General features: G+C 35.8%; 1 protein-coding gene across 1 annotated transcript in view; it reads right to left on the bottom strand.

Moving 5' to 3' along the window:
- Nagk (N-acetylglucosamine kinase) overlaps positions 1-12621 on the bottom strand; it is a 156013-nt gene that overhangs the window by 33502 nt on the left and 109890 nt on the right. Inside the window, exon 7 of the mRNA XM_090384552.1 lies at positions 1761-1848. Coding sequence (XP_090240678.1) covers positions 1761-1848 — 88 coding nt within the window. The remainder of the gene's footprint in view (positions 1-1760; positions 1849-12621) is intronic.

Raw genomic sequence — 12621 nt, forward strand, 5'->3', positions numbered from 1 at the left:
CTTGTCAAAGAAATTCATGAAAGTACAGCTAATAACAAATACCTCTATAATTACAGTTTTATTTATGCTAATGATATTTAGGACAAATGTTACACAGCTGCCAAAATACATTACTCTAAATTTTAATATTTTGAAAGTATTCTTATTTCAAGTTTTTTATCTTCAGCATTTTAATGCTATACTTATAATTATTGCTCAAATGCCCTATACAAATATCAAAATTCTACTTGAAAAATTACCAATTAAATGCAATATGATAATATAAAATTAATCAAGTCATTTTTATTTACTGATCATATTTTAAAACTGTTTGTTTCTGTAACAGAAAACATGATCTTCAAATTGAGAGAGGTATTTGTCGTTAAAATTTTTGTTATTTTTATATTCTTTCTTAAAAATTAATCTAATAAAGTAAATTTTTACTTACTAAAAAACTAATAAATATATAGAATTACAGTAAACCCCCGCTATTCGCGGTATCTGTATTCACGGTTTCGCATATTCGTGATCACTGATTTAATATAAAATGAAACCTAAAAAAATGTGAATTTTAAAAGGACGTGAATATTTTCTGCCATAAAAAAACATGGACTTGGCTAAAATTATCTTACCCTGTCAAAACAGCGCTCGGGGGGAGAGGGATGACAAAATCGCGAGCGTGGATGTTTCTCGCTAATCCTTGTTCAGTATGTGTAATGTGCTTGTAATTGAATGTTTCTTTTAATTTATACGCTTATAAATTGAATAAATTTATCAATTTATAAATTGATATGCTTACAAGAGTGAAAATCTACCATTTTGCAGTTTAAAACAGACTTTTTCGAGTGTGTTAACGGAAAGAAAGTGACTTTATTGTGGACAAGTTCTTTCTAACCTGTACAAAAATATGGCTACGAATAACAAGGGAAATGTGAAAATATCAAAGAAGGTGATGACATTAGCGAATAAAATTGAGTTATTAGACAAAATTTCTAATGGTGAAAGTGTCTCCTCAGTGTCAAAACATTATAAAATAAATGAGTCAACGGTACGATCGATCAAAAAATTGGAAGGAAAAATCAGCCATGGTGTCCGTGAAAACGCGTTAATTGCTTAAAAAATTTGCTCTGTAACTCGTGATGTTAAATTAGGAAAAATGGAAAAAGCTTTAAATCTGTGGATAGAAGACCGAACTCAAAATAAAATTCCATTAAGTTCACTCATCATTCATGAAAAAGCAAAACTCCTTTATCAACACTTTAGCGAAACTGGTGATAGCACTGGCGGGATAAGTTTTTTGCTAGCAAAGGCGCTGGTTTGAAAGATTTGTTTGAAATTTCTAATAAATATTACATTTAATATTAAATTGTTTCTTATTTTCATTTCGATGCCATATGCTTGCAATTCACTATGTACTGTCTATGTACATAGTCATTATGAAGGTACATATAATACATACATAGACAAAATTTTAGACTAGTTTTTCTTATATATTTCATACTTTGGAACGGAACCCCTTTATTACTATGGGAGCCATAACTCAGTATTCGCGACATTTCTCAGGAACGTAACCCCCGCGAATAGCGGGGGTTTACTGTATATTCATATATTTTTACAATATAGTAGATACTGCCAGGATTCTGGGCCAGACCCACCTTGTATATATAGCCGCCTCATGACTTTTTTGCTGTTGTAATACATAAAAGTTAATTTCACACAAAATGTTGTTTCTGCTATGTATTTGCAGCTTACAAATTCAAATAAATAAATACGCATATTACCTTTTGCCAATTTTTCACAAAGACCAGCAAAGAAGGATTTGTTGAACCCCACATATGTATATTCTAGAATACTGAACTTATCACTGACCTAAAGAGAAAAAGGCATATTAAATATAAAGTTCCTTTTTAATTCCAGCCAATTCCACTAAAAAAAAGATGTATATTCAATATTGGGAGAAAGACATGACATGGGTATTCTACTGTAACATGAAATTAAAAATAAAAGAGGCTTCACACCATGTACATGTGCAATTTGTACAGTTAAGTGGTATCAAAATAAGATAAGGTGAGTAAGGATAAGAGATCAAAGGATATAAAAAATTTCAAAACAAATTAAAATATCCATTAATAGGATATGCCTGGTAACTCTGACAAAGTAGATGTAAATAATATAAGCCATTAAAAATGTTTGAAAATAAACGTACCAAGGTTTAAAAACAATAAATATCAAAACACAAGAAGTTGCAACACAAAAATCCACACTATATTCATCACTGTTTCCGTTATTCCATGATTTGGGGGGGGGAACCTGGTAATGGCAGGTCTTCATTATGTGGAAATGGCCCTTATTGCATTATGGTATGTTAGGATATCTGACGATGCACTTGCTTTTTCTGGACAAGCTTGATATTTTTGTCATGCAGAAATAGCAGTCAGCAATGTGATTGCACTGCTCTTCATACCATAAGAACAGCAAAGGGAATACTTTTAATTTTCCCAGTTAGTCGCATCCTCAGATTTGTGGTTTGCAGGTAAAATGACACATAACATGGAGCCCAAGGTTTGCCCTGATTAATAATCTTTCAACCAAAGTATAAAAATTATGCATGTTCAGTAATACTGTAGATTTCATCCTCTGTCACAAAAAGAAATGGTCAAATTGATTTTCTGCTTTAACATTTTAACAATACGTTGCTAAGCAAAAAACAGAACAAAAAACATGCAATAGATATGCAGATAAACTGTACACTTACTCACACTAGAACTTTCTATTACTGAAAGGGGAGAGAGGTGGGAGGCAGACAGACAAGGCTGAACATGTAAACCTGCCCCCAACATTACTGCCACATGCAAACATTATTATTTGCAGGTAATACAACAGATCAGTGTCATATCTGCTTCCCTAAATTGTATAAATATACATATTATTAGTAAACACAAAAACCCATACATGAAAAGTGTGATGTGATGAGAAATTAAGAATTATTTTCGAAATCTATGCATAAAAATTCACTGTAAACAGCTGATATATTAGTAGAGGTAAAAGTCATTTTGCTTTATGTAATCATTCACATAAACATATCTTGATAATCAACCTATGTCTAAAGTTTTGTTTGTTTAAGTGTTTTATGGCGCATCGGCATCCGAGGCTATAACGAATAAAGTCAATTACTATTTTGTGCGTGCACACACTCTACTGAATGCAGCATCATTGGATTTGTTCACTGAGCCCATGTTTTTGCATATTGTAAAAACACAGTCGGACCTCTCTCTTTAACAAACTTCCATATAGCAAACTTTTCTATTTAGCAAATTTTTTTCATTTTCCCCTTAGTTGAAAATAGTTTCTGTATAACGAAGAAAATTTCCATATAATGAACTGATTTCGAGAGACCTGGGTACACATTTTTCGCATCTCTGGCCTTTAGGCAATAGAGCTAATGATGTAGAAAGCATGAATTAAGAAGAGATAAAGAAATTAAGATCTAAAGAGATTAAGAATTAAGAGCTAAAACATTCCACAATTTAGCGGTGCCCATAAAACCTATTCAACCACCTCTACTGTACCGAGAAGTTATCTACGTGCCCACAGCCATTGGCAAAGATTAAGGTTTATTCCTGATGTGGACATTGGTTCTGGTCAACCTGTTTTCTGCTGTAAGCACATTATTAGAGAATTAGGAGAGAGTGATTTTCCTTTACCTCAGAAATTCATCCATTGTTTCACACAAAAAAGAGTCATCCACACTCACTAAATTTCATCTGTCTCTGTTTATTGGGTAGGTACAAGTGGTCCCTAAATCATTTTTGTTTTAGCTCCTGTGCAAGTAACCTTACAATGTCTAAGAAATCCTTGAGTATAGTGAAAAAAATGAAAGTGCTTAATAATGTAGTTCAGGGGATAAAAAAAAAAAAAAGAAATTGCTTTAACTTTAGCATCCCTGCTAGTAGTGTGTCAACAATTCTGAAATCAATTCTCAAATTGTTTGAGGAAATGGGACCCAGTCAAAAACGTGCAAAATTATGGCTATATGAAGATGCGGATGAAGCCATTTTTAAGGAAGTGAAGTTGATTCGAGACCAAAACATGCCGATATTAGGCCCATTTAATACAAGAAATGGCTATGGAGAACACATCTTTTCTGGGGCATAAAACACTCCAAGCCAGTTCTGGTAGGCTGGACAAATTTAAAAAAGATTGTTTGTTTGTTATTTGTTTTTTTTTAACTAAGGCCATATTGCTCCGGGGATATGCGGTGGTCATTCCCCGACCTTCCCGCATCCTCCGTATTTGGTCATGGGCTCGAACCCCGGTCTAATCAAGAAGCGTGTGCTATGCACTACTGCTCTTGCCCACCTGGCTACAGAGGTGCCAATTTAAAAAGAGCCATTGCTTACTCGAAAAAGCTATTTCTGGTGAAAGTGGAGTTGTAATCAAAGAAGAGTGCACCCATTGGAAAGAAACAGTTTGAAAAAAAATGATGGAGGACTACGAGCCCAAAGACATATTCAACATTGATAAAACAGGTCTGTTTTTTAAATGTTTGCTGAACAAGACTTTTAAAGTTGATAAATGTAAAAATAGTAAGGAGAGAATTACAGTGTTCGTTAGTACAAATATAGCTGGTAATGAAAAACTGAAGCTTTTGATAATAGGAAAAAGTAAACAACAATAAATATTCAATGACAAGTGAAATTTTTGAACAGTGAATTTTAAATTTCAATAGCAGGATGATGAAAAAAAACAGAAAAATCACGATGATTGTCGACAACTGCCCTGCCCACCTTCACTTGTTAATTTTGAAACTTACAAGTGCACAGCTTGTTTTCCTCCCTCCAAATACCTCATCTAAATTGCAGCCAATGCACCAAGGCATTATCAAGAATTTGAAAATGCACCACCGAAGGCACACACTGAAAAAAATTATACTGAGAATAGAAACCACCCAACCTATAGATTCTGGTATAGATCTCCAGATGTGCATATCAATCAGAGTTGGTGAAAGTGCAGAGAGATGTCAAGATGACATCTCTCTGCACGTGACAGAAACAATAATTAAGAATTGTTTCACAAAAGCAGGTTATGCTAAAACAGCAATTAACAGCAAAGAAAGGGATGAACTACTACAAGAGGTTTGATCAGTGGAGAAATAGTTCTCGATGAATTTTTAGGAGTTGATAATGATTTCATAGTAGCTGAATATCTGAGTGACTCCAACATTATGGAGAGTATTCAAAGAACTAGTGACAATACTGACGATAAGTTGGATGAAAATAATGGCAACAAAGGCAATGAGAGCAACATTAAACCTTCCAAACATGAAATGTTGGAAGCATTTGAAACTTTGTATTGAGGCCTTCAGTGTGAAGAAAATGTGCAAGAAAATACATCTGAGTGTTTAAACAAATGTGAACATTTAATTTCAGTAAAATCCAGTGTACAACAAAAAATAACCAAATATTTTATGAAATAATTCTTAACAGAGTGCTAATATATTGTGCACATTATGTAAGTAGTCATTTCTTAATATGTATGTATTAATAAATTAATTGTTTTAAAATGTTTGAAAATTTATTCTTATTTCTGATTTATTTCCCATCTTTTACTATATTCTGAATGTTGAATTATAGTATTTTTCATTGTTGTAAAGGTTTTATAAAGAAGTTTCTGTTTAACGAATTTTTTCAAGTGAATTATCGATTTCATTATATAGAGGTCCGATTGTAACTGCATGTAAATGAAATTAATGTACATGTTTAAAGTGAAAATAAACTTCTTAAGGTACACATGTATAGTTTTTATGATTTCCTGCTTCACGTTGTATAAGAGGAATTCTACTATAATTATTATTATTTAATTAAAATAAAATATATTACATTATATATATCTGAGATAATACAAATATTCAGATAAAGAGAAGATAAGGTACTCTTTCAAATTATAACACTATTTACATCTTGTATACAATTATAATATTTTAAAGCTCATTCAAGAGTAGTAAATAACAACAAATAACACATGGAATAGTAAGGAAATACTGTTAATTGTATTAGATTTAAAACTTTCATTTCATAAAGAAAATCAAAAGCAATTTTCCGTGTTTACCCAGTAAAGATCACAGTATGTAAAGAGCTGTCAGCCTGATTCTACTTTCTGGTGAAGTGAGTTAGTTTCTTTTGATCTGTAATGGTGGAATTCCAGTAGGATTCTGCATGTAGTTCACTGCACAGCCTTCACATGAGGTCTTGTTCCGAGCTCTCTACAGAAGGCAGATATTTCTCAGTCTTTGTGTGTCAGGTAGAAGTTATACATGATGGCTTTTGCAGTAATGAATAGGAAGCTGCATATTGTGTGTGTTAGTTATCTGTTGTCCATGCAGAAGGTACCAGTAGTTCTCACAAAGTGTGTGCATGGTTGCGGGTGAGCTTGGTGGTTTCCAAAGCATTTTTTGATGATCACTGAATTTACAGGGCAGGCGAGGTACATGTGTTCAAGGGTTCCTGGGGTATCATAAAAAAGATAGAGATCTGAGATGTGGAATCCAAACCTGTGTGGTGTGACTGGAGCGGAGTGGAGAAAATGTTATACTACAGTCAATACTGGATGTTGGCATCCAATTTGGCTGATTTAATCGTGTAGGGGATGGTTTATTGAAAGTTGTTTGTCTGGATGTTGACAAGTATATGTGGGCATCACTTGGTGGCTGGATGATGAAGAGGTTGCAGCTACTTGGCAGGATATGATGAGCTTGTATATCATTTTGTAGTGGGTGGGAAGAAGTGAAACTGCGGCTTCTAGCATTGAATATTCGAAGATCAGAGTACATGAATTTTCAGTGATATTTCCAAATCCTTGTGCTGTTGTGACGTCCAGAAGTGCTTTTGTTTACAGTAGTGGGCTTTGTGGTCTTGTTTCCAAAGTTTTCATTGGCAAGTCTGGTAGGTATTTCCAAAGCAGTTGTGGTGTCAGGATATCTCCAATGACCCATATCCCCACCCAATTCCATTTAGGGAAGAAGAAATGAGATCTGTTATCTTTTTGTTATAAAACAAGGGTTCTGAGAGTATAACTGGGAGTGACAGTAATCCAATGCTGTAGTGCATCTCTGTAGAAAGTGGGTAATTGGGATGTAGCTGATGCCATGGTCATTTTTGAAACTGTGGATAGGGTTAGACCTCTGGTGGATACTGCAAATAGATGATCCATGGTGTTGGTGTGAGGTTGTTTTAAATGCAGGGCCCTTAGGAAGAGAACAATCCTGAATGATTGTTATTTTGTCAGCAAGGGAGACTTGACCCTGGCATCCCTAGGTGAATGGTAGACAGAGTTTTGAAAGAGATATCCAGTTCGTTTTATTCCTTTCTGATGCAGGTGGGTGGGGGTCAGCACTTTGAAAGTGTGCCAGAGCACACTTGCTGCCATCTGGTTGACTATTTCTACTCTTCCTTGTAACAATGTGGTCTCTCACACACTGCTTCATCTTCCAAGCACTCTTTTGAAGCAACTCAAACCAGTTGTTTTTATGGTAGATTGGGATGTTGTTGAGGTACATTCCTAAGTACTTCTGATCTTCACTGGACTAGTTGCAGTGGAGGGAGGAGCATGTTATGGATCTCTATGTTCCTAGCCATAGGCCACTGGTTTTTCTGTGATTTAATTTTGACTCAGAGGCTTCTGCATACAACTCATGAAGAGTTAGAATAGCTTTGAATTCTTTTCTTTATCACTGCACATGATAATGGTGACATCATCTGCATAAGCAGAGTGTGTTATCTGCAGGTGTACTTCTCTGTGGTAGTTTACTTTTTGCTTGTAGGTTGCTGTGTATTTTATTATTATTATTTTTTTTTTTTGGAGGATGGTTCAATGGCCAGCATGTACAGTTGTCCAGAAAGGGGGCCACCTTTGTTTAATTCCTCAAAAGTACGGTTTGTTTGTTTGTTTGTTATTTGGTTTTTAGGAACATCAGCAACTAAGGCCATATTGCTGCGGGATATGCGGTGGTCATTCTCTGACCTTTCTGCATCCTCCGTATTTGGTGGTGATGGGCTCGAACCCTGGTCTTATCAGGAAGCGTGTGCTACACACTGCTGCTCCTTCCCACCTGGCTACGGAGGCGCCTCAAAAGTACGGTAATGTGTGAGTAGCTGGTTATTTACTTTGAGGCAGAATTTTGCTTCTCGGTAAACCAGGTGAATCACTTTGATGATGCCTATCCTGTATCCATAGGCTTTGAGGACTTCAAAAAGGTATTTGTGTTCTTTTCTGTCAAAGGCCTTTTCCTGATCCAGGGTGATAAGTGCCAGATTTCCTTATTGGTTATTTGTAGCGTTGATGAAATCATGGATTAGACGTAGGTTATCATATATCAATCTTCCTGGTACAATATATGTTTGATGGTGATGTCAGAAATTGGAATTTCAGTCTGTTGACTATTGCTTTGGAAATTATTTTGTATTCATCAGAGAGAGAGAGAGTTTGAGCAACTTGTCCTTTGGGGTTATTGTTATTTTAAGGTTAGTTTGTGTTTTGCAGACTATCATTATGATACAGTTACCTTTGTTGGTGCTAAGGCAATAGGAACTGATGTCCATTCTTTTTTCAGGATTGTTTGTGCCCATGAAATATTGCTAAAATACAGCTGCATGGTACCTCCTACAGTAAAAGCATGGGTAATATTCTTTGGTGGGACATTCTGAGATAGCAGCTAAATATTTTTCTAAAGAGGTGGTCTCTTTAGTTTGCAAAGATCACTAACGCATTTTCCTAGGAAGCTGGAGTTTTTTTCATTGATTGAGGGAGAATTATTCACTTACGTACTTGTATTTTACAGGAAAGAGGGGTTTTTGCAGGTAACAAGTATTTCCTGTTGGATACCACATTAGTGTATTTTTTTTTTTTTTTTGATTTGGTAGTTGTTGGCGCATCGGCTTCTGTGGCCATATTGCACCTCCCAAGGTTTTTGCAGTACTTTGATCCAAGCCCGAGGCGGGAATCGAACCCGCGACCTTTGGGTTGCCGGGCAGGTACTTTACCCACTCGGCTAGCCCGGTCGGCATTAGTGTATTAATAGTGTCACTGCCCTTTTTCTCCATCCTCGAGGGAGTCTCCTACTGCTGCACAGCAGTAAGGTTCCAAGGAGAGGTCTGCTGCTCACAGTTGGTGTGGATTCCATTGCCATGATTACAAATCCATTGTTGGCCATAGTGAGGAATATATGTCAGTGGTGTCGGCGAAAACCAAAGGCCAGAGCAGATGTTACTGAGAAAAGCAACCTTCCATAACCATGTTAAACTCCACTACTTATACAAATATTATAATTTGATAGCTCATTAAGATAAGAATTGACAAAGTCTTGACTGGGTTTCTCTTGAAATACTGAAAAGGACTTCACAAATACTCGTCTGACGAAGTCATGCAGATTAGATCTTCCATCAGATGCCTCAATTAGACATCTATTAAACATAAACAGTAAATACATTTTCTACAAATAATAAGGTATTTATATTCTATGTACAATTAAGATAAGATAAATTAACTTTGGAAAGAACATTTTCACTTTGGGAAATTAAGAGTTTCTTGGCATTTGATCAGTCTCTTCTTGAAGTCACACTGAAGGTGATGGACTCTTCAGTGATGGTGAAGAGGTGACCTGCACTGTTCCATTCTCTGTTGAGATGAATGAAACCTTTGGGCTTGTGACAGAGGAATTTAAGCAGAATTCTGCTCTGCAGCTTCCTCCATAGGCTCCACATGAGATCTTGTGCTGATGTGTCAACAGGAGATACAATGTCCCTGCCTTTTGTGTGTTTCAAGTACAAGTTTGTAAATGATGGCCTTCACAGCAATGAATAAGAAGTTACACGTGGTGTGTTGTCTGTTCGGAAGTAGGTACCAGCAATTCTTCCAAGTGTGGGCATGGTTGCAGGCAAGCCTAACATCCAAAGCATACTCGTTCACTTTGTTGTGCATTAGCATTAGTAGAGGCATAAGATGAAAGAAAGCAAGCTTATGCAGCATCAGCCAGAAAAAAAACAAAAAAAAAACACCACTCCCTTTTCACCCCTCCATTCATTCCAAATACTTGCCCAGCTCAGCCTTAAATTTATTTAGGCTATCAACTTCCACAACAAAAGATGGAAGTCTGTTCCACCAATCAACTACCCGCTGGCTAAAGGCAAACTTCCACACATCTATCCTACAACTGTCTTTCCTCAATTCGAATTTATGCCCTCTCAGGTGATTATACTGAGCAAGAGAAAGAATCCCATCAACATTGAGCATGCTCAAACCATTCAAGGCTTTATACACCTCAATCAGATCACCTTGCAGGTGCCTAGTCTCCAGATACAGTAATCTTCAAAACTTAAGCCTTTCTTTGTAAGAGCAACCCTTCGTTCCATTCACTAATCTTGTTGCCCTTCTCTGTACTCGTTCCAACAGCTCTACATCCTTCTTAAAATGAGGCCTCCAGACCTGTATACAGTACTCAAGGTGTGGCCTGACCATTGCCTTATACAAGGGGATAATCACCTCCTTATCCTTGCTAGAAAAAATTCCTGTATATCATTGACAAGACACCATGAGCTACTCTTACAGACCATCTGCACTGCTAAGAAAACTTCATATCTACCTGCACAATTACCCCCAGGTCCTTTTCATTCTCTACTAATGTCAATGTAGTACCACAGAGTTGATACGTTACTGTGGGGTTACTGCTTTCCATATGTAGTATTTTACATTTGTCAATGTTAAACTTCATTTGCCACCTCTCAGCCCATCTGCTCAACTTTTCTAGATCCTGTTACAGCAGCATACTGTCATTAGTGTCCTCATAGGACAGGCCAGGCATGTGTGTTCCAGGGTTCCTGGAGTGGTGCAGAAGAGGCAGTAATTTGAGGTACACAGTCCAAACCCGTGTAGAATGACTGGAGTGGGAAGGATGCCAAGTCTCCATTGAAAGTCAGCTTCTGATTTAGCATATTTTGTTCTGTATGGAAACTTACACTAAAAGTTAGATGGCAACTCTTGGTGTACAGTGAAGGGCACAGGAAGAGCTTTGCAGGTGGACAGTGGAAAAATCATGACCACGTTGCATGACATAATTAGGTGATATACTTTTATGGAGTGTGTGAGCAACAACGGTACTGTGGCTTTTGGTGATCTGAAAAGAAAGGTTGGTGCAGGTAAGGATCCAGTGACATTTTCAATCCCTTTTGCTGTTGTGCTATCTGGAAGTGCTTTTGCGATTGCTGACTTCAGAAGTTCTAGAAATCAGATGGATAGATTTAGAGGACAAATTCGTTCCATCCCTTCTTTTATGAAGTGTGAACAATGCAGATTATGATGGACATTGTGGTGATAACAATTATCACTTACCCCCCTTCCCTTGTTCAGAAACTCATTCCACTCCCCATCACAGATGGTCAGTCTTGGCATGCCTTTTCTATACATATTTCCAAATTTGCATCTCTAATTCCTCCACTTTCTTCTAAACCAGCAATTTGTAATATCAGTAACTGGTCAGCTTCCATTTACAGTTCAACTCCTCACCAAACTAATTTTTTTTTTCTTCTTCTTTATTCACTCATTCTTTCTACTTGGGTTCTCTGAAACAACCTTCTTCCACATGCATATTTTGAAAATTTCAGACTTACAGCAATTCAAGCCCAATATTGGCAAGTTTTTTCTGGCTTCCCAATTCTCAACCTATATTAAATAACCTCATCTCCTTGGTTAAAGATATTTAAAATTATACCATTATTAGCTTGCCAATGCTTGTGCAGACTCAATAGATCCCAGCAATCTTGTTTACGCTCTTCAAACTACCTATTTACGCAACCAAAACTCAACCTAACTTCAAAGAAAAGTTATTTTTATTTTTTTTATTTAATTTTTATTTTATTTCCTTTTGAAAATTCAAGTAATCTTCATTAATTGCTAAGTAAACAGGAAAAATGCAGATTGAAGTATGAAATGTAAATCAATAGTAAATTAGCCCTTTGTGTTCTCGCAGAAAAATATACTGTATATTGTAAAATAGTTCTGCATAATCTTTTTTTGAAATTGCAACATGCGTGTACACAGTTTTTGCCAAAAAAGTACTGAACCCTTTGGTTAACTTGAAAAACTAGTTACACAAGATCTGATGTTTCAAGTAACTAGTTTTTCAATCATTTCAGTTTGTATCATGTTTGCTACTTATTTTTACTATTATTTTTTTTGTTGTTGTATTTTGCATTTCATTGGAGAGCTGGCATATATGAAGCTGATAAATGATTTTTGTGAAGATCCTGTAAACAAAACTTCAAGGAATATTATGTGATCCTCAATATAAACTGGTGTCAAACAGAAAGAACTCTGCAACTTTACCACACATGCAAGTAAATGAATAAAAAAAAAAAAAAAAGTGCAGCTACTCATTTCTGAATTGCTTTTATGAAAAAGATGTAGAAATTTTCTTGTCTGATCTGGTAAAAAAATTAAAGAAAATTATCTACCAACAACTGTGATATAAACTTTCAAAATCATACCAATTAGAAAATTTTTCATTCATCCTAAATTGTGTACTTTTTTGAATTTCATATTACTATGATCTCTGTCTCTGATAAACTCTTGACCTATCTGACATAATTTAGA

The sequence above is a fragment of the Mastigoproctus giganteus genome, chromosome 11 (assembly GCF_048544385.1).
Source record: "Mastigoproctus giganteus isolate SK-2022 chromosome 11, ASM4854438v1, whole genome shotgun sequence".
Classification (NCBI taxonomy): domain Eukaryota; kingdom Metazoa; phylum Arthropoda; class Arachnida; order Uropygi; family Thelyphonidae; genus Mastigoproctus; species Mastigoproctus giganteus.